Raw genomic sequence first — 26,040 nt, 5'->3', positions numbered from 1 at the left:
ACTGGGAAGCTCTGAATGAGTTTCACGAGATGCTCTGAAAGTTTCGTTTCACTCAGAACATTTGAAGAATGTGGCTGTTCTTGTTTATTTCGGTTTCGTTTCTAACAGAATAAGGGCGAAAATGAGACAAAACCTGAGCAGAAGTCCACGTGCCACGCTGTGATTGGCCATCAGCAGCCTTTATATAAATCAGACTGATGTAGGATCATTACTTTAACTGGACCAGATGGGACCACTCACTTTCATAAGCGAGGTACTATGATTTTAATCTTTTAATATCATTGGTATTGCAGTTACCTACTTAGTATAATGTACTCCTTAAAGGATGTACAGATATGTACAAAGTGTGGCTCTTTAATAGTTTAATAGTTTAATTATTTATATAGCACATTTAATTACAACAGAAGCGTTGACCAAAGTGCTGTACAAGAATGCAACATACATAATAAAACAACTTAGAGTATTCATAGTTTAGTTTGCATAGTATTGCATTGTATCTAAAAACAGTGCAGCGTGTAGGTAGCTGATATTTGATTTTTTAAATTCTAGCTGATTAACAGGAAGTTGGCTGCTATTCAGCGATCGTGTATATTTCCTTCCTCTTAGAGGCCACCCAAACACATGAGATATCAATAAAAAGCCCAGAATGTCCTCTATTTAGTACATCAGGACTTAGTGGGATATCTCAAATAAGTCAAAAGATATAGACCAAAAAACAAATGTCTATTACAGAGGACATAAACGAATAGGCTGGTTCTCAAGAGGATATGTTATATGACTTTGTTCTGCTCACAATACCCTGAATTTCTTACAGGAACCAACCCTGGAACAATGAGTCTGAAAGCAAAAAAGAAAGCTCGGTGAGTTACTTTGATTTTACTTTAATGTTATGTATACAGTTCTTCCTACTGTATATAAAACAATAGGAAATACTGTTATGCACTTCCTACAGAACAGTATTTCTGTAGGAAGTACTGTACGCAAAAAATGTGTGGCTCTATAGTACTGTAGGAACTGCTGATACATATTAATATGATTTTTGGCGCCAATGTTATTTTCTCATTTTACTTGTAGGTCAAATTATTTATTGAATTGAATTACTGCTCAGTGTGTAATTATTTGAATCACTATATGAAATGTTTTTAATAATCTTTGAGTGCACATCTTCATTCATCTCCATTTGTAACCAGTTCCCTACAATTACATACTAAATGCAAAGTTCGTATTCAACGTTTTATCATCCAAATTACATCAAGTACCTGCCCCTTTTCAATTTATTGTCCCATAAAGTATCTTCTGATTTCATCACAAGCTGTTATCTGATTTAAAGTTGAGAACTTTATGGCTAAGAATACAAGTAAAATACACAAGCTTGTTTAATATTAGCTCTTTCCTATAATCAGTGTATCAGGAGGACTCACTTTGTTTTAAATTAAATTCAAACTCGGTGCTTTTTAATTTCTCTGCTGATACTGTTGCTTTTTTATAGGACTTCTTTCGGGGCCACAGCACCGCCCTTCATTGACTACTTGAAAGATATTCTACGTCGATATCCAGATGGCGGACAAATTTTGAAGGTTGGTGTAATGTTTTGCCAAAAGTCCATTTCATCAGTTACTTCTTAAAGTACTATCATAGGGTTGCAAAAGGATTTTCAGTCCTTTAGAAATCCGGTTTCAAAACTGTCCCTTGGCTCTGATCAGTAAATGCTTTCCTAATGATTGAATTGTCTCAGTTACTCATTTTGACATTTTGTACCTTGCTGATAAAAAAACATGAAGTCCATTTTGTAAATAACTTTTAAATAAATCATTATGTGATCATTTAAACTGTCACAAAGGAGGGTTATCTAGTCTGTGCTAACGGGCTAACTCCTTGTTATTAAAAAACACTATTTTCACAGTAAGATACACCATTGTGCACCCGGTTTCCAAAAAATAACAAGATAATGACAGCAAAAAAACACTAAGATTGTGGCCTCATAACAGACGTCAATGACTAATGTCACTGTGGTTCTGTCCAACTTTCATAGTGTGAAGAACTCATAAACTAATTTTGACCAAATTTCACACAAATGGATACGTTTTAGGAAATGATGATATTTTATATCCAAAGGGTCAAATTTCTGGTTTACAGTAACATAATATTAAAAAAAAAAACACTTTTCTGGCTATTGTTCAATACTGCAACACTAATCCTGGATGTGTACCTTGTGAGTATTGTCCGACTATTTGAACCTTTTTGCTGCTTGGATACAGTTTCTTTTTAGTAACAAATATATTTAAAACTCTTTTGGCTATCATAGCTATAAACTTGTGTGTGGAATCAGCTTTACAGGTCAAACGTGAGCACATGTAACATGTTTTTTGAGCTTCAAGATCTGTACCGCAAACAACATTCTCTATCCTAGATGCTTGACTTGGATAGGGATCAAATTAGTGGATTATTGGAAACATGGATGTAAACTGCAAACTGACTGCAAGCATTACTATAATTCTGTTTTTTCTGAGGTTTTGCACCACTTGCACCACATAAGCACCATGTACATTAGGGTTCTTCTGCATACTCAGTTGCCTTTTTTGTGTGCTTTAATGTTGGAAGAAAATGTGAAAATATAATGCAGTACAATTCAACACTAATAGTATACAGTTGTGTTCAGAAGTTTACATACACAGGGGCATGATGGTCAGGATAAATTTTTCTTTGAAAACTACGAATTGTATGCCCAAGTTTGGATTTATTTTGGATTTCCCCTAATCCACCAAGGGTCAAAGATATATATCAATCAATCAATCAAAATTTATTTATATAGCACATATTAAAACAACAGTGTTGACCATAGTGCTTCACAGTCAATAAAAACATGAGACAGTTAAAACAAACAATAAAAGAGGACAACAAACAATAGGTAACAACGCAACAAGCTAAAACAGCCAACTAGACAGAATCAAAAGCCAAAGTAAAAAAATAAGTTTTAAGACTTAAGTAATTTAAAAGACTGGATAGACTATATTAAGTTAGCCTTCTTTATCCATCTCAAAACCGGTTTTGATGTGCGTTTAGGATCATTGTCATGTTAGAACACTCAATTGTGTTTAAATTTTAACTGTCTGACTGTTGATTGGATGTAAAGTTGAAGAAGTCAATTTTCAATATTCCATCCCCTTCATGTAATGTACCAGTACCATAGCAAAACAGCCCCAAAGCATGAAGCTATTGACATCATGCTTGACAAACTGGCACACTGTTCTTAGGTTTGAAAGACTCAGCTTCACTGCTTTTCATTGTGGCCAAATACCAGAATCTTTGTTTTCGTCTGACTATAAAACTTTTCTCCTGAATGTATTTGGCTTGTCCTTGTGGGAAGCTGCAAATTTTAGTTGAGCAGAAGGTGCCAATTTTGGAGCAGGTGCTTTTTTTCTTGGTTAGCACCCTCTAAGTCCAGGGCGAGGCAAAAATGGGTCTTTGGGTCTTCTCACAGACCAAGGTCTGTAAGAAGTAAATGTAAATCCTGTAAACTTTCAGTTGTAGCCAGTTATGATTTAATAATGATGATAAGAATTTAATAGGCCTTGGCATTGTAAAAGACACTGTAGAACCTTCAGTAGCACTTAAAAGATTTAAGTTACTGTATGTATATAATATATATATTATATGTTATATTTTGGCCTTCTGTGGATTAGAGAAAATCTAAAATAAATTCAACCTTGTGCATCCAATTCTTGTTTTTTAAATAATTCTAAATATATGCTGTACAATCATTCCACCGAGGAAAAAGAACAGTTCAAAGAAATCAGGAAAGTCCCAAATTACCATGGCATTCACGACCGTGTAAACTTTCAACCACAACTGTTTAGTTTTCAGTATTTCCGCCGAGTTAAACTGACACAAATAATAATTATGTCATAAAGCTTAAAAGATTTTTGTTTTTCATTGTATTTTGGCGAGCAAAGAATTATAATTAAAAAGTTGATTAACAATGTGCAAATGGATGAAGCAAATAAATGTTAACAGTAGAAACTGAGACAGATCTTTTCATTGTACACATTTTGATGTTACAGTAGGAAACCTAAATGGCTAATTAAAGCAGGGCTAGATCCCATTTAAACGAGTCACTTTCAGGGTTTAGTATGCTGGTTCACAGGAAAGATGGGACACTTCTTGGAACAAAACCATTGTTCACATCACCTCTCCTGCTAAAGTAAGGCAAAATTGCTTGTAGGGGTGCGGCTATCAATTATTTTAGGGATCAAGTAATCTATCGATTATTCAATTGATTATTCGAGTAATTGATAAGAAATACTTTTGTCTTATTAATGAGCAATAATAAATAATCAAAAGAGAAAGAACCAGCAGTGCATTGGTTTCAATTTTACATACTGCAATGTTTTAAAGTTTAACTGCATACAAGATCTGTAAAAAATAAATAAATTAAATAAAATCTATATTGAAATTTTAGCTTTTAAAGAAAACAGTTTCTTAAATGCAAAAGATATATAAAAATCTCAATCACAAAGTAAACTAAGGAATAAAAATGTACCTTTACTCTGTCTTGTTGGAAGATTTTCTGACATTATTAAAAGGTAAGTTTAAAAACCCTCAGGTCAGGTACACCCCATCTCCCCCTTTAGCCTCACCCCTGTTTGCTGAAGGTATCAGACTAAACTCCTAGGAGCTTTTTTCCAGTAAAGGTTTTAATGGTAATTACAGGAACAGCCCTGCTGTTTTGGACGCTAGAAGAGCGTTTTCTTTCACTCATCCTGACCTCACCGTTCTCGGTAATGGCTCTGACTCTTTGCTCTGTGTAAACAGACTCTGGCTCCACATTAAACTGTGCCAACATCAACATCACTGCTGCTATTGTGTTATCAGTGTTTTTGAAAAGCTAGTATTTACGTTGTTTGGCAAATGAGCGCGCTACAGAGCCGTGCGTTAAACACAGCATAGAAGAATTTGTGTCGAGAATGTTTTTTAGAATTAAATTACTTGATGAATTTTTGCAGCCCTACTAGCTTCCATTGGCTGTCTTCTGTTAATGGTTGGTTTTGTTGGTCAATCAGGAACTGATTCAAAATGCAGATGATGCTCAAGCCACAAAAGTGGTTTTCATCCATGATGAGCGAAGCTATGGGACTGAAAGCCTTTGGACTGAAGAACTGGGAAAATTTCAAGGTATTTATTGATTAACAATAAATAAAAAAGCTTTTCTCTAAAACATATGTTTCTAATGTTTCTTTTACTTTTACATGAAAAAAGGTTAAAAAGAAGAAAAATCAGTCAGTCTTTTTTTCAGTCTTTCTTTTTCTTTTTTTATGTATTATCACAAAGCCATGAGAATGTTTTATTTTTACGAAGGTCCTGCTCTCTATGCCTACAACAATGCCGCATTCTCTGAGGACGACTGGGGAGGAATTCAGATGGCTGGAAGGAGTGTCAAGCGTGACGACCCGAACAAAGTCGGGAGGTTTGGAATCGGCTTCAACTCTGTTTACCACATAACAGGTGAAACTATGTATAGTTATCACACTTGATAAGAGTAATGTTTGTTTTGTTTTTTTAAATAAACAATTGACAGTAGCATATCTTTACTTTGTCCACAGATGTGCCAAGTATATTCAGTTCAGGCCACCTTGGCATGATGGATCCCCAAGAAAAAATATTTGGAGAGAGAAATGGAGGGTTTTGGTGGTCTTTGGATGATGCTGAAGACCAAGAAGTTCTGCTGAATATGCATGATCAGTTCCAACCATTTAGAGATATAGTCTCACATGTGTGTGACCATGGATGGTCAAAAGTTGTCATGGAGGATCAGCACTTCAATGGGACAATTTTTAGATTTCCTTTACGTAATGAAGCATCAGAAATTTCTGATAATCTGTATGACTCAGATAAAGTGGTTGAGCTTTTTGATAGCTTCATTGCAGATGCAGATTTGAGCCTCCTCTTCTTGAAAAATGTCACTTCCGTGTCCTTGTTACATATTAGTGAAGATGGAGCTGTTAACACCAGACTTGAAGTGAAATCCTCAGTCCCCACAGATGGTGTTTTGGAGCCAGAAGAGGAGTCAGTCACTGAGGGTCTAACAAGGTTCAAAGTTATAACTGTGAGTTCAAAAGACCAAAAAGAGACAAAGTGGCTTCTGACAACATGTACCATGAAAGAGGGCGTTGCAGAAGATCTTGATTTGCTTACAAAGAAGTTGAGCTTTTTACCTCAAGTTGACCTGGCATTCCCCTGTGGTGAGAAGAGAGACTGTAGCCAGAGCAGACTGAGCTGCTTTCTCCCCCTTCCAAACAATGAATCCAATAAGACAGGACTCCCAGTTTATGTCAATGCATGCTTTGGCCTCACAGACAATAGAAGACACATCAAATGGCAAGAGGAAGACCAGAGACATGATGAACATGCTTTGTGGAATGAAATGCTGATGAAGGAGGTGTTTCCACAAGCATACATCAAGATCATTCAAGATGCCATTAAACTTGCCCAAAAATCTATCCTCCCCGTTTCCTCTGTGTACAATCTGTGGCCAGATCTCACTCAGATACAACACAAAGAAAAATGGCATGCTCTCACTCTGGATGTTTTTCATCACTTATTCAGACAGAACGTGGCCATCCTCTCTCTTGCTAAAGATGAAAGACAGTTTATCTCTCCATCAGAAGCTGTTTTCCCCTGCAATGGCCCAACAAGCACCAACATATTGTCTGCCATTAAAAGGGCTTTAGTGTCATGTGGAGAAAATCTTGTCACTTTACCAGCTAGTGTTGCAAAGGCTATAAATGAGGCCTACCCAAACCCTACTACCCTAAAACATGTGACTCCAGCATTCCTCAGGGCCATTCTCCACAGGACCGGTGTGGATAACATCACTAAAGATGACAAACTCAGTCTTTTGGAGTACATTTTAGGGGATGAACAATATAAAGAACTTGAGGGTCTTCACCTCCTTCCACTCAGTGATGGCTCTTTCAGATATTTCACATACGAAGAGGAAGACACTGCTTTGATTGACAGCCATGAATGTCCAAGGTAGGGTTTCCATACATCTATCAATATTTAAAATAATGTTATATTCATTATGACTAAAGTTGCCATTTTTATGTGTTATTCACATATTGATTGTAACTGAATATTTGGAAGGTTCAGGAATATTTCTATACTGAATGAACTCCTAACAGTTTGACAGAATCCATTGCACTTTTTTATAGAGTCTTGCTGCCATTCTGTAAACCCTTCTTCATCCCACATGATCTGACTCCAGCCTGCAGTGCACATCTGAAAGAACTGGCCAGAAGAAGTAAGTGAAAGTAATTTTAAACAATACAGAGTCATTTGTACACAGCTACACATTTTAGCACACACATTTATTCTTAACTTTAAAAAAAAAAATCTTTTTAATCTGCTCTTCAGATTTCTTCAAGGTCACCAACATTGATGCATCCCATTTGGCTGAATATGCAAGACGATATTTGCCACCAGACTGGAAGCAGACAGGGAAGAACCTTGTTGCATGGGACAACAACAACAGTCAGCATCCACCTTTAGACTGGTTCCAAGAATTCTGGAGGTTTCTCAACAGTCATTTTAATGAGTTAAGTCCTTTCACTGACATACCTCTAATACCAGTTAGTCCTCTGTCTGGCAGTCAGACTGTATCAGTAGCAAAACTACAGCAGAACACAACCCTGATCTTTCAGAAAAGTAAACAGCTGAGTTTGCCAGACCAAATAGCTCAGCTGGTGAACAAAGTTGGTGGCACAGTGGTGAGAGGAAATGAGTGGCTCAAGCATGTAGACCTTGACTCATATGTGCTGTGCCCATCTCCAAGGAGTGTTTTGAAGGTCCTGATGAATTTAGATTTCCAGCATCTTGTCACAGAACTCAAATCTGCCTCTTACACAGCACGAGAAGAACTGAAAGATTATCTCTCTTATCTGGATTCTCTCTCAAATACAGAGAAAGATTTTCTCTTGAGGTTGCCTTTGTTTCAAACCATGAAAGGATTCAGTGTTGCAGCTCAATCGAAACAAGCTGTGCTTCTGATCTCAGGCCTAACAGTACCAACAGAGCTCCCTATGCCTGATTCCATAATCCAGTGTTCTACTGAGACTGACCGCAGACTGTTACAGCTGCTCAAAGTTCATCTCTTGGACACCGCCGAAGCAGCCAATGTTCTTGTTGACAGCATAAGGAAAGGCGCTTACAGCAGTGACAACACTAACAAAACAATGACTTGGGTTTTACAGCATGGTAAGGTGCTTTTCTCACAAAACGAATCCCTGAAATGCAGCTGTAAGGACTTGAGCTTCATTGAGGTGAATGGACAGCTGAAAAAGGCATCTGACTTTTTTGATCCAAGAATTCAGACTTTTAAAGTCATCTTTGAGTCAGACTTCTTTCCACCGCCTTCATACACTCATTCACTGCAGATGCTGGAAAGCTTAACAGAAATCGGATTACTGAATAAAGAGATGGATGTCTCACCTGAACATTTGCTACATGCTGCCACGCTGACTGACAAACTGTGTGTGAACTCACAAACTGAGGCTCTGAGAAGAGCTCAGGTTCTGTTGGAAATGTTGGAAAGTAATGATCTACTGACAAAGTTTTCTCACAGACAGCTTCATTGCCTCAAAATGCTAAAATGGATCCCATGTGAACAACCTGGAAGTGAGAAACAATTCAGTGATAAATCTCAGAAGTATTGTTTGTTTTGCCCAAATGAAATAAGACATTCTGTGTATAAGGACATTGTTGGACATGTAATGCCACTAACAGGGAAGCTCAGTGACAGAGTTAGCAACAGACTTGGTCTCAAAGACCTACCACCACCTGAAAAAGTGATTGAAAATCTTTCAGTCTTGAAATCAAAAGCACTGGAAATGGCTAATCCTGACACAGATGTAGACTTCAAAAGACAGCTGCACAGCATTTACAAACACATGCAAGACAATGTCTCTGTATTTGTTACAATGATGGGCAATGAGACATGCTGGCTATGGGCCCAGAACGAGTTTGTTGCACCCCAGGATCTGGTTCTTGAATACCCAAATAATCTAGATCTGAGTTCTTACATTGGGAAGGTGCCAAGTGAATTTTTGCCATACAGAACATTGTTCCAGAGGTTTGGCCTGAGAAAAGTACTTTCCAATGAAGACATTTTGGGCATTCTGTACTCCATCCAGCAAACAATTGAAGCAAGACAACAGCCGATTGCAAGTTCTTCAGAGGTCAAAGTGTCAATAGAAATTCTCAACTGGCTCTGGAAAGAGAAGAAAACAGTTCAGGATGACATCCCAGTGCCAGTCATTGCTGAGGGAGGAAAATTTACCCTTAAACCACGATCAACAGCTCTTTTCTGTGATGTAAGCAAAAATGGACTGAAAGAACTAAACTGCAGAGAAGAGGAAATTTATGTCATACATGAGGAAATCCCAAAAGCAGCGGCTGAATGGCTGGAAATTCGTTTTCTCAGTACCCACATCCTTGATCCAGAGGAGATAGGAATAGAGCAGTGTGGACAATCTGAACCAATAACAATGAGGATAAAAAACATTCTTAAAGAGTACGATGAAGACAGTGACATCTTCAAAGAGCTCATCCAGAATGCAGAGGACGCTGGGGCAGATGTTTGCAAGTTCTTGGTGGATTTCAGAGTACACAGAGATGCCCCCGAAAGCCTGATTGACCCTGACATGGCTCTTTGTCAGGGACCTTGTCTTTGGGCTTTTAATAATGAGCAGTTCACAGCCGAGGATTGGAAAAATATTGTCAGAGTTGGCTCAGCCTCAAAGGAAAACAAAGTGGAAAAAATTGGAAAGTTTGGACTTGGATTCAACACTGTGTATCATGTGACAGATGTCCCCTCCATCCTTAGTGGCAACACTCTCCTCATACTTGATCCAAATGTTACTCATCTCACAAAGCATATCAAACATAAATCAAATCCTGGACTCAAGCTGGATCTCTCTCAACAGCGACTCTTTCATTGTTTTCCTGGTCAGTTTGGATCATATGAAAACATTTTTGACTGTAATTTCACTCGAAAAAGTCCTCCTGAACCCTATCCAGGCACTCTGATCAAATTACCTTTCCGAAGTGAAGAAGAAGTTGTCAAATCAGAAATAAGCACAAATGTGTATCAAAAACCCCATATCCTTGATTTTCAACATCTCTTTTCTAAGAATTCACAAACCCATCTGCTTTTTTTAAAGAACATCATTACATTATCCCTCCAAAATATCCCACACAATGGATCAACTCCACCAACAGAAAACGAAATAGAGACCATCTTCTCTGTGTCCAAAACCACTGTGAGTGCAATGGAGATTCCTGATGACACCAGTGTGTCCAAGCAACGTCATGCTGAGAAATCACTGATGAAAGTTGATGGTAAATGCAAAGGACTAATTGAATCTTGCACAGTCAGAATTATCCAAATATCCAGTCAGCAGTCTAATGAAAATGAAGTTCAGCTCTGGCTCCTGTACAACTGCTTTGGGACAGATGAGTCCTTTAAAATGGCCATTCACAAAAACAAGCAGGCCAGTTTCTCTTTGCCCATTGGAGGGATTGCTGTGCCTTTGCAAAACGATCCAGAAACTGGAAAATTCACCACATTACAAACAGAACTTGTTGGACAGGCCTTTTGCTTCCTTCCTCTTCCCATTCACACGGGTCTTCCTGTCAATGTAAATGGCACATTTGCTGTGACAAGCAACCGAAAAGGTCTGTGGGAAACTGGAGTGAAAAATGACTGGAACAAAGCTCTCCTTCAGGATCCAGTAGTGACAGCATATGTTACTGTACTCAAGGCACTAAAGAAAATGTCAGAAAATAAGCAGCTGGTGAGTTACTGTTATCACACCTTTTGGCCTGATAGAGAGAAAGTGACTGAAACTTTCAAGCCTTTAGTGGATGCACTTTACTCAACCATTGTTGACGACTCTGTTGGTCCAGAGCTCTTTAGTGATGGAGAACAATGGTTCTCAATGAACAATGCCATATTTCTACATGAGAGCATTGAAAATGATGAAAAGATTGGTGACCTTGCAGTGCAAGTTTGTCAGAAATATGCAAAAGGACCCAATCATGTTGTTCCTCTTCCACTTTGGCTGAGAAATAGCTTCAAACAGGCTGGCCTAGAAAAGGTTTTACAAAACAGGACCTGGAACTGGGAGAAGTTCTACAGAGAAGCAGTGTTCAGTAACCTAACTACAATGGACTCGAAGAGTAGAGATACCCTTGTGCTGCATGCTATTGACCTTCATATCAAAGAAATTGACAATCTGCTGCTCTGCTATCCATGCATACCCACAAAGGGTGGACAGCTCCAACATGTCAGGAAACTTGTGAATCCTACAGGGAAAGTGGCCTGTCTTTTTGAACCAAAAGAGGGACGCTTGCTTGATGGATCCGAAAATGACTACAGATCTCCAAAAAGGATTCAGCGTTTGTTGGAACTCGGTATGGCAAATGACCATCTCCCATTGGAAGACATCACAGAGAAAGCAGGCACAATTAATAAAACCTGGAGCATTGACAAAAAGAAAGCATTTGTCCACTTGAAGTGCCTTTTTGAACTGATGAAGAATCACATTTATGATGAAGGCTCTCACCACTGGAAAACACTGAGGACAACTGCATTTCTTCCAGCATATTCACCTGGTGATGCAAAAATGGAAGGAAATGTAACACTTAAAAAGCCCACTGATGTTTTTAGTGACAAATGCTCCCTTCTCGTTAACATGACACAACCAGTGCTGGATAATAGTAATTTGAAAATACACCACAGTGATCCAGTCCTAAAGATCTTGGGCGTGAATGGCACTCCGAAGCCAGAGGTGGTGCTCCAGCAGCTGCATGAAGGAAGCAAACAAGCACACTCCATTGACAGATCCATGCTTTACAAAATAGCATTTGAGTGCTATAAGTGTCTGGATCAGTGGATCTGTGACTCTGGAAATGCCACTTACATTTCACAACAAGCGAGTTCATTTCCATTCATCCTCATTGGTGATACATTTGTGAATGTTGACCGTGTAGCTGAGAACGGGCAATTTGAAGCAAAGCCCTATCTCCACGTACTTCCAGCTGCCTTCACAAGCTTCAGGAACCTCTGGAAATGTATAGGTGTTGAAAAACAATTCACGATCACTCAGTTTCTAACTGTGTTGCATGAATTACAAGCTCAACATGGAAACCAGCCCCTACCAGAGAGTGATATCTCAGTTGTCTTCACAATTTTAAACAAAGGGATATTTGAGGCCAAAGTCAAAATCACAGATGACTGTTTGATACCCAATGAGCATGGAGTTTTGCAGTTTGCTAGTGAGCTATTTTACAATGACAGCCCATGGATGCCACTCACTTCAGGTGTCACATTATGTCACGAGAATATCCCACGAGCTATGGCTCTCCACCTTGGAATCAAAACAACAAGGCATCATTCTCTGGAAAACCACATAGTTGATGACATGTCACCATTAGCTTTTGACTTTGAACAGAAGGAAGAACTCACTGTTCGTATTAAAAACATAATTTCAGCCTATCCATCAAAGAAGGATATCCTTAAAGAGCTCATCCAAAATGCTGATGATGCAGAAGCAACAGAAATTCACTTCATCTGGGACAAAAGACAACATGGAAAAGTAAAAACATTTGGGAAGAAATGGAAAAATCTCCAGGGTCCAGCACTTTGTGTGTTCAACAACAAAGTGTTTTCTGATGCTGACATTAAGGGAATTCAACAGCTGGGAGAGGGAGGAAAGCACAGCACCCCAGGGAAGATAGGCAAGTACGGAGTTGGATTCAACTCTGTTTACCATCTGACTGACTGCCCTTCGATCCTTACAGGAGATGAAGTACTTTGCATTTCTGACCCCAATCAAAAATACATTGAAAATCATTCAAATAACAAACGATGTGGCATTGGCTATAAACTAACTGACACTTTCAAAGAAATGTACGTAGATGTCTACAAATCCTTTCTTCCAGACAAATTTTCTCTTAAAGACGGCACCATGTTCAGATTACCTCTGAGAATGGGTACAAATGCAAACACCTCCAAAATATCACAGCAAGGAGTCACTGACCGCGACATGAAAGAACTGTGCTCTGCCCTGTCTGAAGATCCTGAAGGACTAATTCTCTTTCTGAAAAACATCTGCAAAATCAAAGTCCATGAAATCAGTGAAGATTCACAAGAACTTAAAACCATCTTTGAGGTTGAAAAAAATCTGCCACAGAAAAGTCGGGACGCGAAAGATGCTTTTGTGAAACATCTACAAAATGCACTGCAATCAGACAAAACAGCAACACAAAAGACTTTCTATGAAACCACAATTTCCACCTCAGATAAAAGACAAAGTAAGTGGATTGTTGCAGAACAATTTGGCTCCTTCAAAGACAGCTTTGAATTAAAACTGTCAGACAAACTTCCCCAAGCATCATTAGCCGCACGTGTGAACACAAAAGGATCCCGCATCATGGATTTTAAAGGAGAAGCCTTTTGTTCACTTCCTTTGCCAGGGAAAACTGGACTGCCAGTACATGTCAATGGAAACTTTGAGGTTGATTCTGCCAGGAGAAGCCTTTGGAAAGAAGATGGGAAGAGTAAGAAATCAGGCTGGAATGAGATTTTGAAACAGAACGCCATTGCTCCGCTTTATGCAGACCTCCTGCATTACATCAGGCGAATGATCACAGTCAAGAAAGTTTCCCTTGCAAGGATTGAATCATGTTTCAGAACAGAATACTTGTGTTTTTGGCCAACTGTGTCCGAGGATGTTTGCCCAGACTGGCATGAAATGATACATGAAGTATACAGATCACTGAAAGAAAAAGGCCTTGATGTAATCCCTGTGATGAAGAGCTCAACACGGAAAATTGCAGATATAAAAATTAAAGAATACTTATTTGACTGGTGTAATGTCAGCGAAACAGACTCTACTAAGTCACTTTATCTGACAACCTCAGAAAATTTCAAGCTGAACAACATCTTGGAAGATCTTGGAATGAAGCTGGTTCCTTATTCCACAAACATGCAGAGGATTTGGAAAAGTTTCAGATCTGCTGGGGTTGAAGTAAAAGAGGTCAGTCCCTCCACTGTGCAGACTTTTCTACGAGCAAAACCTCTCAATGATCCAACCCAAACAGAGGAGGATTTACCTTTACCCATAAGTGCCACTTTGATCAAAGATGAGAAAAGATGTTCCGAGCTCTTGAGTTTTTGTTTAAAAAATTTCTCCTCAGAAAAGGTCACCCAGGACAATGCCAGTTTGCTCGAACAGCTTCCGCTTCTTCTCACAAGAGATAAAGTATTGACAGTTTTCAACTCCCAGTCACTCAAGTGGATATCAGTATATGAAGATCTCTTCTTTCACTACGAAGACAAATTTGCAGACTATCAGACAAACAAAGACCACATTAAACTTCTTCAAAGTTTAAAACTCATCCAAACAATGACATTACCCTGCTCGGAAAAATATCTGAAACCATTAATTCAGTATCTTCTTAAGAACTGTGAAGTTGATCCGCACAGTGGTCTTCATGTCCCAAATGACGAAATGATAAAGTGGCTGAAATCACTTTGGATGTTCATAACAAGTGAAATTAAACTACCAACATCTAGAGGTGACAAGTCAAGTCTGACACTAAGTGATGTGATGAAACTCTTCAGCGACTGCTACATTTTACCTGTTGTGTGTCCAAGGTTGAACAACAAGCTCTTCCTGCAAACAATGAAACGCATGTCAAGTGTTGTGTTTGCCTCACAGAAACACAAAGACATACCAGGCATCCTCTTTAAACTTGGTTTTATGAGTTTTGATCATGTTTTCTTCTCTAAAATGGACCGAGAGGTACGTTCATGTCTACAGCATGAGCTTCTCGATGTAGATGATCAAAGCTCAGTGTTGGATCAAGTGTACAACATTAATCATCCAGAGTTTTCCCAGCTTTCAAATGATGATATGAAGGAGTTTCAGATGTTCCTGCAATCAGGATTATCAAAGTCCAAAGACAATCAAGAGTATGTGAGGAAACTCAAATCCTTACCAATATTTGAAACAACACATGGTGAACGAGTGAGGATTGATGGAACTAAACAGGTTTATGTTCTCAACAGCTTTTATTCAGTGAAATTTCCAGATTTGTTCAACCTGCCCAACACCGGCAGCATTTTTCTCAAGTACAACTCCGAGAACTACATGCTGTCAGAAACAGTCAACATTCAGGTCCTGAATGATTTGGAGTATTTCATGAAGTTCATTCTACCTGTTGTGCACCAACTCACAGAGACACAGATTCTTCACAGCCTCAAACTGTTGCTGTCACTACATTACTCTTTGAAGGAAAGAAAAATTATCATCTCCTCACTGAAGACAGTGAAACTGATTCGCAGTTCTCAAGGTAGACTGGAGCCTGCATCATACTACTTTGATGAGAGTGTGGAGCTGTACAAACGAATGTTGCCCCACGAGAAATTTGTTCCTAAGAGATTTTGGACTGAGCTGTGTGAAGGAAATGATTACGCAGAAAAGGCAAACCAGCTGGTCAGAGAACTTGGAATGAAGCATGTTGTGTCAAACGATGAGATAATAAATTTTGCGTACCAGCTGGAATCAGAAGCAAAAGGAAAAGGAAGAATTGAAGACCTGAAACGGAAATCATCATTACTTTTCAGGGAAGCCTTGAATAAAGCATGTGATCCCAAAGACAACAACGAAAGGTTGCTGGAAAGCATTGCTGACATCAAATTCATTTTTCCAGTTAATATTCGAAAAGAACTGTCCAACTACCACCAACCATTTGCTGCTGAAGGAACTACTGTTAAAATTAGAGGCTCGTTGATTGAAAAAAATCCAGGACATCAGAATTTGATTTGGACCTCAATGCCAATTATTCACTTGCCAGTTTATACAGCACAGGAACTTCTGCAGATGATGAAAAATGCAGGAGCTCATGAAGAACCACCTCCAAACTGTGTAACCAGTAACATAAGAAACATCTGTCAGTCACCATGTGAAACTGACCAGCTGATCAAAACACGAGCTAAAGTGTTCAGAAGTTCGTACGCTTACCTGCAAGCAAAAAGATTTGAAGGAAACCAGCTGGCTGGTCTTCCTGTTGTGTTGGTTGAAAAAGACACAAAACTTATGAGGCCTGATGACGTGTGTCTGTCACTCTCGTATGATCGTGACTTCAGACCATATCTGTACAAGATTACTCCAGAAGATGCAATGTATGCACCGTTCTTTCAGAAAATTGGTGTGAAGAACGAAGCTACTGCAGAGCAATATTGTAATGTTTTGGCAGCAGTTTACGCTGATTCCTGTGATAAACAGGAACTACATTCAAACCAGCTGAGAACTGTGAAACGAGCTGTTGAGCAGTTGTTTAAGTTAATCAGTGCTCAGGGAAACCAGACGCTTCTTGAAAATGTTGAGACTCTGTATCTTCCTGCAGTAGATGGTAAATTATACCCATCATCCACACTCTGCTACAACGACACAGTGTTTGAGACCAAAAGGTTGGAAGAAGCGCTGGAGAACAAGTTCCTGCTGCTTGAGAAACTCAGTGAATGTTATTTGGGCAACGACAAATACAAGCATCATCAGCTGTTGCAACTGCTGCCTCAGAAGTTTCAGCCAAAGATGCTGTCTGAGTTCACAGAGGAAAGAGTTGTGGAATCAAAGATGCAGCGTTGTGAACTTGAGACTGGCTGTGAATTTAGTGGATGGTTTGATAAACATCTCTCCTCAGGAGCCTTTAAATATGGATTAATTTGTCTTATTAGAGAGAATTCTCAAGGCAAAATAATACAAGAAGATGCCACTAAAATGTGTGAGAAGACTTTTGGCAGTATACAGATTATCTGCTGCAAAACTTTGGAAACAGCTCTCTGGCTCGATAAACAGCCCCTTCCCAAAACTGATGAAGAAACTGATGTATCTGTGGAACGAGGGCAACAAGGGTGCACCTTTTACTTAAAGCACAATGATGACATGGCTCTCAAAGTGATAAATGAAGTCATCATGACACTGACAAAGGAGATTAATGCTCTTTTAGGAAACAGAATTGGATCGGTTCACCTTCCAGTGCTGGGACAACTCCTCATGTGTGACGATCTGCAAGATGTTCGGAAAACTTTGGCTAAAAATCAGATCCGTGACAGTGCTGAAACTGAAAGTTCCTCTTTTAGTCCAGCAGCCCCTGGGACAGAGATCCCCAAAGAATGGCATGATTGCTTGGACATGAATGTCCTCAAGAACTTTGAAGAGGGGGAGTATGTTGGCTACAGAATTGATGACAAGTACATTTATGCAGTTATTGTTGAAGAACTGCCTGGTCACAATGGACGATATTCATGGAGATACAAAATAGAAGTAGGAGAAGATGAGCCCATTGAAGTCAGCTGTGTTGATCTGTTTCAGTTTAAACGAGAAAAGAAGGTAAAAACAGAAAGGAGGAAATGCATGGAGCCAGGACCACAGAAGAAGACGCTAAAACCAGAAGAAAACACTTGCATGGAGCTGGAACCACTGACAGGAGCTGTGCCACATTCTTCTGAATCATCAACAAATTCTTTACCAGCCTCTGTTGAGGAAGCTAAAAGGGAAATTGATAAATGTTTGGCAGAGATCTGGAGGCTTCCTGAGGAGGAGAGGCACAAAGCCATCAAGAGACTGTACCTCAGGTGGCACCCTGACAAAAATCCGGATTGCGAGTCTCTCGCCAATGAGGTATTCAAATATTTACAGAATCGAGTGGATGAACTCAGCAAAGGCAAAGCTGCAGGCTCGACCTTTTCAAGCAGAAACACAAATTTCAGAGGCTTCTATGAAGAGTGGAATCAGGAGGCCAGGTATCACAGAAATAGTCGAGAGAGGTTCTCTAGAGGCTATAGAGGTTTCCATTCCTACAACTTCTGGACCCACAATGAAAATGTCCCAAGGCCAGACAGAGAAGAGGCCAGCCGCTGGTGTAGACAGGCTCGCTGCGATCTCAATGCAGCTCACAAAGACACTGGTGGAGGGAGCACAGAGTGGTGTCTGTTTAAGGTCCATCAAGCAGTGGAAAAGTCTCTCATAGCAGCATGCTATAAAAGAAATGGACAACGCCCCAACAGCAGCTCAATTTCAGCCACTGCTGCACAAGTTTCCTGCTACAGCCTCCAACTGAGAGATCTGCCTGAGATTGTGAAAAACCTGCAGACACTCGGAGTGGATCCTAAAAAGACTCAATATCCCAACTGCCATCCATATCCTCACATACCGAACGGACGATTCAGATCAGAGAATGAAATGCTGGCACTGAACAAGGCATCTGAGCTCCTTAATAAAATAGAAGCATATGTGAATTAAGGATTTAAGACAAGGTATTGGTCAGTGTAACTGTTTTTCTAAATGTTAAAAGGATGATTCCCACAGTGGAAAACTGAAATATTATTTAGCATCACAACCAAAAAGGAATTTAAGTTGTATTTTTTTTTTTTTTGAGTAATGATCACTGAATGATGTTAGTATGAAGTATAAACAACAAAGGTTTTTGTGCACTTTCATGAATATTCACCTAGGAAACATGTAATGACTGTATGACTTTGTTTTGCTTTGCTTTCGTTTTGAAGCTGCTCATTTGTGATATTGATATATTATGTGTTTTGTTTTATTTTGAAAATGCGTATATCAAGTATTTTTTGTATGCAACTTAGTTGGGATTTTTGACTACTCTTTGGAGTAGGTCATTGGACTGCTTCATTGTTGTTTGGTAAATACCTGCTGGGAAGCAATATACTTACTGTAATATAACATTTATGAAAAGGCAAATGTGAAGACTACTTACTGATTGAAGCTGCAACTACTGTAGAAGTTCTGTCTAATGTATTTAGAGATTTTCTTACTTATTTTTCTTACATTTTAAACAGTTATTACTATTGACATCCATAACTTTTGGTGACAGAAGACACTCAGCATGTAATTTTGTTATGTTAAGTGCAAATGCAAATGAAATTGGCAGAAATCTGTCCCAACCTATTATTATCATTTAATAAAAGTTTTCTTATGAAAGAAAAGAAATGGCAATGCCTGTCATATTTCTAAAAAGGGGTCAAGGGTTAGCTAATATTACTATAATTAAGTATAATTATATAATAAGTTTAAGATTATTACTTCATTTCATTCCTTGTTCATTTACTGTATATTCAGGAGTTCTTAAAGGAATAAAGATTACCTACTTTACACTAACTGTGTCTGTTTAATGTGATTTCACTTTTTCACTGTATCATTTAATTTTAATGTGTCAGTGGCCAGTGTGACATAAAAACTGTACCCGGTAATACCAGTAAAATCTGACAGGAAAAAATCTCTGAAGTTTGCTGACTTTGACTCTCTCCCTAAACTTCGACCACCATCTATGGCAATGTAGAATTAAGGCTACGTCCAAACGTACACGGGTTTTTTTGAAAACGGAGATTTTCCGTTTTCGTTTTAAAAAATAATCCCGTCCACACGTAAAGGCAGAAATGAAGGAAAACGCTGCTAGGAACATGCCAAAGCAGCGCACACCTTTGATGCTGCGTTTTCTCCGTTTTTCTCATCCACACGTAAACGCAAAAACGGAGTTTTCAAAAATATCCATCCTGGCCAGAGTCTTTAAAAATCTCCGTTTTCAGTGACCGAAAACGCTGTTTACGTGTGGACGAAAGGTGCAAACGCATAGAAAAATCTGCGTTTTCAAAAATACCCGGGTACGTGTGGACGTAGCCTAAGATTGCTCAAATTCAGGATTACTTGAGCTCTGCAATTCATGAGCTGCGGCTGAGATGAACATACAAAAGACATCTATGCTAAGATGAGATCAGCCCTGCACAAGATTAGACAAACCATTGAATCAAAGTGTTTTGGGCAGTTTAAAGACAGTGATGCTCACTTAAAGATTACGTTTACATATACTGAACTCAAAGAAACGTAATTAGAGACGAGATCCATTAGAAAGAATAAGAAATGATTGTACATGATCATTAAATGTACTTAAGTTTCTCAAAAATTGTCTGTGTGAATCTTAATCATCCATATTAGTAAATGGAGTTTGCTGAATTAGAATTCCAAGTGTACCTCCAACCACCTTCAAACCAACAAGTAGTATAATCAACCCAACTACGTAACATGTCTATATGGTCTCCACGAGAATCTTGTTTTCACAAAGGAAATTCTAATTTGGGTGTTAGCAGATAATGAACCTAAATCTAAAAAATGTCATTGGACCCCATTTGGATGTTCAGTTGTCAGTGAAGAGGAGCACGAGTTAAAGTTAAAAGCATTTTTTTTTATTCATTGTAAAGTCATGTTATGAATATAATGACACCTTAACAACATATCTGGCCAATACATGTTTCCATATATTGTTTGTAAGGAAAAAGTTCACATATATATCAGATTTGGTCCTTGTGTTTTGCCTCCTATTCTCTCTTCCTTCAACTGATAATTTACACTAAATCTCTACATACAGCAGGGTGGCGCCTGTAACTGAAGGGATGTGAAGATAATAATAATAATAATGGATTGGATTTATATAGCGCTTTTCAAGGCACCCAAAGCGCTTTACAATGCCACTATTCATTCACTCTCGCATTCACACAGTGGTGGAGGTAAGCTACGGTTGTAGCCACAGCTGCCCTGGGGCAGACTGACAGAAGCGAGGCTGCCATATCGCGCCATCGGCCCCTCTGGTCAACACCAGTAGGCGGTAGGGTAAAGTGTCTTGCCCAAGGACACAACGACCATGACCGGGGATCGAACCGGCGACCTTCCGGTTACAGATACGCTTCCCAACCCCCCTGAGCCACGGTCGATAGAAAAAAGAAGTAAGGATCTTTACAAAGTTAGTGCGATACAATGGGAGCTCAAGGTGTTACAAGCATATTAGACACTTGCCTTAATGACACATCTAATCCAAGCCTGGAGGGAACTGCAATAGGTACATTCTTCTATTGGTATATTTTGTGTTGAAGAGACTCAACTCATTAACGCAAAGACATGTTTTGGGTTTTGGAGCTTAGGTTCTAGTTGTGAAGGTTGAGGTGGACACATCAGAGTTGTTATAAATGTGATGAATCACGAGCTCTGCAGTTTGTTAATAGCTGATCACGAGGCAACATGAAAACCGGTTTAGCTAGAACACCATGTATTATTACTGAATACCCACCTGGCAACTTTTCTGTTGCCAGGTGGGTATTAACAGAAAGTTCAGCACCTATTTTATCTAGAAGAGAACAAAAATACATCAGAGCTTATGAGAACATCTCTCAGAAAAACTTTGTTTTATTCAAGAGTGATGCAGCTTTTAGGACGGATATACATGATATAGCTAAATCACATCTCCCCTGCTAATGGCCAATTCAGCTTTGTTACTGTATCAAATACATTCGCCATGACATGTAAAATTAGCCAAATGGGGAACAGCCTATGAATTACTGTAAGCTGTACTTCATTTTAAACAATGTGGAGCTTCCACATTCCACGGGAAGGAAGGGTACTAGAAGTGGATAAACATAGATTTTACTTTTACTACTCCTCTTTCTTCCTGAGAAAATATGCTATTTACCTTGTGCAACACCATATTATCGGAATGAAATAAGCAGCTCCGTTTTCCTGCAAGAAAAAACTGCAGACCATTTCCTGATGAAAAGCTGCTGAAGTGGAACAATTGTCCACAAGAGCAATATGTGCCCATATTTCCAGTGTCTGTCATAGCCTTTGATAAATGAATGGATTTTCTGTCATCTACATTTGATTCAACATCTCTTGCCTGTACAAGTAGAAGATCCATGCAGTAGTACAAGGAGGATGTTGCTTTAGCGACTCATATATTCACTCATATAGTCATAATTTGTTTTATGAAAGACATGTTTACAATGAGTCTTACAAATTTTTTTGTATTATATTCAGTAATAGGGTGGGTATTGACAGAAAGTTCAGCACTTATTTTATCTAGAAGAAAGCATAAATACAGAAGAGCTGATGAGAAAATCTCAGAGAAACATAACATAGACTTTGTTTTACTTGAGAGCGATACAGCTTTTAGGACTGACATAGATGATATAGCTAAATCACATCTCTCCAGCTTATGGACAAATCAGCTTTGTTACTGTATCAAATACAGTCGCCATGACATGTAAAATTAGTCAAATGGGGAACAGCCTATGAATTACTGTAAGCTGTACTTCACTTTAAACAATGTGGAGCTTCCACATTCCACAGGAGGAAAGATACTAGACATGGATAAACATAGATTTTAATTAGTCTTCCTTCGTACTGAGAAAATATGTTACTTACCTTGTGCAACACCATATTATCGGAATGAAATAATCAGCTCCGTTTTCCTGTAAGAAAAAACTGCAGACCATTTCCTGATGAAGAGCTGCTGAAGTAGAACAATTGTCCACAAGAGCAATATGTGCCCATAGAGTCATGGGGATATTGGCACAATAGATCTTTATTGTTTTAACTACTATTCTGCAGTCTCATAACAAATATAAACAACAAGAGTAGATATACTAAACCTGTATTCATTAATTATTACATCATGCTGCCGTATTTATTCGTGACTGTGCTATACACTGCAAACAAACCTGTGACAAGTGCCATAATTTGGTTACAAGAAGTTCCATAATTCCATAGCTTTGCCTAATAACAAATGCATGAACGTTTTTTTAAAATGTTTTGCTTATTTTTTTTTTTTTCACTTTATATCAGTTGCAAGAAAGTAGCTGTCTACGTGAGTAATCTGGGTTCTACAGCTTTAAGCAGCTGCAATCACTTTCTGGCAGACAATCACTTTTTGGCACAACACCGGCAATGACTTTGCAGACATTCTGGAGTCAATCGACAAGCGATTGTCCAGTTTTGATGTGAGGATGTCCCTGGTGGAGATTTCACACCGGGAATTTAAATCTCTGAGAGAATCCCTGGAGACTGCTGAAAACGTCACGCTACGGGAGTCGGTCAGATCTTTTACCGAAAATGTGACCCAGCTAAACATAGAAGAAAAAAAAAGAGAGACTGTTATCATTTACAAGCCCGTAGCATGAGAGATAACCTTGTGCTCTCTTGTATTCCAGAATCTGCTGGAGAGGACACGGAAATAGCGATGGAAAAGCTTCATTAAAACACACCTGAAGCTGCCTGAGGACACCGTGTGTTACTCTATACGGTTTACAAAGCACCTTATTTTCCTTGCCATCAAATTCAAAATGTGTCCATCATAAATGAATGCATGACAAAAATAACTATTTAGATTAAAAAAATGTCTTTATAACTTTGAAGTTTAATTCATTAATAATTGCTTATACGCATGTGTGAAATAGAGTCACTATAGAATTTGGTTAATTTATTCATAATTTTTTATTTTATCCAAACTTAAACTTTCTGCGGATACCAGCAATTTAATATTTCACAAATGAGAAAAGGAAAACCCACCAGGGAAACTGCAGATTACCCAGGTGGGTTTGTCGTACCTGACCAGAAAAATATTGGATGTAACTTACATACGTTAAACATGCATGATTGTATTATGTGATTGTGGAGTTTGAAAGAGGTTTAAACTTAAGATTCTCGAACAAAAAGCCAGCATATTTATATAGAACAGTTAAATAGTGACAATAATCTTAAATTCATGTGAGGGTGTACAATACTGTTCAAAACTCTTTGGCAACTCACAAGGCACCAATCTTGTCACGATTGGTGGAATTAACAACACAGAAAAATACTGTCAGATTTGTTCCAGCATGCAGTATCATCTGGTAAGGGTCTGATTGGCAACAGCTTCATTTTTCAGCCTTACAATGATCCCAAACACACTGCCAGTGCAGTAAATTCATACCTGGATAGAAAAACACAGAGTGGAAAAGTATCCGTCATGGATTTGCCTCCAGCTCTGTTCTAGTCAAATGTCCCTGTAAGTAAAGCATAAATAGGTCTTATTAATTTATTCTTTACACCTGATCTTTATTACCCCTGAGCACTCACATACTGCAACAGATCTTTTTTCAGGCATTTTGATAAGAAATTGTATTTGGAAAAAAAGTGATTTGGGAACCTTAATGATGGCTCTGTACCAAAAAAAAAGCTACAGATTTTCTCACAAGTTTAATAGCATGTCTACCAACTATTACCTGTTTAAATAACTGCTGAGCATTACTCCAAATACTTTATTTGGTGGCTCCTCATTAAAATTTTTATTTATTTGTTAACATGAGCATCAGTTACTGTGTATTTTTAACACCTTAAATTCAATGTGATACCATTATCCTGCCTAACAACCTAAAAAACTCCAAAAGGATTAAGTATGGAACATATTATAAATGGAAAATCATATATTGCACTCCAAACACAGCAGTTCTGAAATGGCTGAAAAGACCAATGCTCTGTTGCAGTATGCAGACTACATGTGTAAATTGATCATAGTACAAAAAAATATAGTGCCTTTGTAGAGCGGTGATCAAATACAGAGATAGAGGTCGCTGACATTGAGACATTCAGAGTCATCATAAGGCAGTAACTGACAAATAAGACAGCATAGCAGTTACATGATTAGATCTTACCACAAGAGGTCAGTGCAATACATTAATGTAGTAGACACAAATTATGCAGGTTCAGGCATAAAAATGTACAGAGTAAAAAGGTAAATGAGGTAACCAGGCTTAAAATCCATCTTTTCTTTTTCTGTACACAGTCAAGTAAAGACTGTATGCTTTCCTCTGCTTTAGAGGAGTTCTTTCAGGCTTGCTAATTCTACTTTTGTCCTTCCAGAGATGGTTGTCTGGGAAAATCTCAGTAGATCAGCAGTTTCTGAAATACTCAGATCAGCCGATGCTCACTTTGAACTTAGCTGGGTCATCTTGGCCATGTCTACATGCCTAAATGCACTGATTTCCATTTCCTAAACTGACACTATAGTGTTTACACTAGACAGTATAAAGTTGGAATTCAGTGAATGAATCGAAGCATCACCAGTTTAAATGCAAATTCATCCCTGCTACACTTGATGTAACATAAGTCTGACCATCACAACCACAGCCACTGTGTATCAGTCTAACACAGATCTTTACTGTGAATTCACCACAGTCCTGCAAACTAACTAAAATGTGTAATTTCTTAAAGCACATCATATGAACTACTTTCAACCCACTTTAATTCCCAAACATTTCCGTTATAAATGACACCGCTTAACCAAAAGTAACAAGTCCGTTATGAAAATGTAAAAAGTAGAAAGTAATTATATTTGTGTTAAAATATAGGGAGTAAAAGTAAAAAGTTAATAAGTACTCAAGTAAAATATAGATACCTGAAAACTACTTAAGTACAGTCCGACCCACTTCTGTGGAAGAACTAGAATGAGCATGTATAAAGGTGTGATCCTAAAATTCAGATAAACTATCTTGAATAATTTACTTAACGAATGACATTGTTAGTGAAAAACCAGAAGATTATAGGGCTGGGCTAAGCGCCCAATGTTTCAAAAACCTAGTAACGCCTTTGGACCGCCGATGCTGGCTCTCAGTGGGTCTAACAGGCGAATATCAGAGCCGTGCATATACAGAATGTAAGTACTTATCTTACAAACGCAGTAAGAAAAAAACCCATAAAATAAAGGCGCAGGATTGAATGTTACATTTGATAGTTTTCCTGCAAGAACATGCTGTAGCCCGTTTTGTGATTTAAAAAAAAAGAAAAACTAAAAATAATAATAAAAAGGGGAGCAGGAGAGGGCCCGGTATAGTTCACTAGGATGAGCGGACGAACATATGCCGCATGGCGTGGAGCGTCCGCGTTTGCCGCGTGTCTGCTCCGTCTGCTCCGTCTGTTCTGTCCAATAAAGCTGAAAAAGCGCCCCCATTTTTTTTAAATGGGTTTGCAGCATCATCTAGCAAGCGGCGGGACAACAACAGGAAGTAGGGTAACCTGTTGGAGCTCAGAAAGTTTCGTTTCACTGGAACATTAGAGAAAAAAATACCTCAGTGGCTCCTTTTGTTTCTTT

At 38.6% G+C, this 26,040-nt stretch overlaps 1 protein-coding gene across 1 annotated transcript; it reads left to right on the top strand.

The window, feature by feature from the left end:
- The first annotated feature begins 105 nt into the window (after positions 1-105).
- Positions 106-19,243, top strand: LOC146690976 (sacsin-like). The gene is made up of 8 exons (XM_085434215.1): positions 106-253; positions 815-860; positions 1,490-1,577; positions 5,061-5,172; positions 5,356-5,502; positions 5,601-7,032; positions 7,212-7,300; positions 7,414-19,243. Exons 2-8 carry the CDS (start codon positions 832-834, stop codon positions 18,366-18,368), a joined length of 12,852 nt encoding a protein of 4,283 aa, XP_085290341.1. The 5' UTR covers positions 106-253; positions 815-831; the 3' UTR covers positions 18,369-19,243.
- The last annotated feature ends 6,797 nt before the right edge of the window (positions 19,244-26,040 follow it).

This window comes from Copadichromis virginalis, linkage group LG16 (genome assembly GCF_057382275.1).
Source record: "Copadichromis virginalis isolate Kocher_CV1m ecotype Utaka linkage group LG16, C_Virginalis_male_GT1.1, whole genome shotgun sequence".
Classification (NCBI taxonomy): domain Eukaryota; kingdom Metazoa; phylum Chordata; class Actinopteri; order Cichliformes; family Cichlidae; genus Copadichromis; species Copadichromis virginalis.
This window is presented reverse-complemented; position numbering and strand designations above follow the sequence as displayed.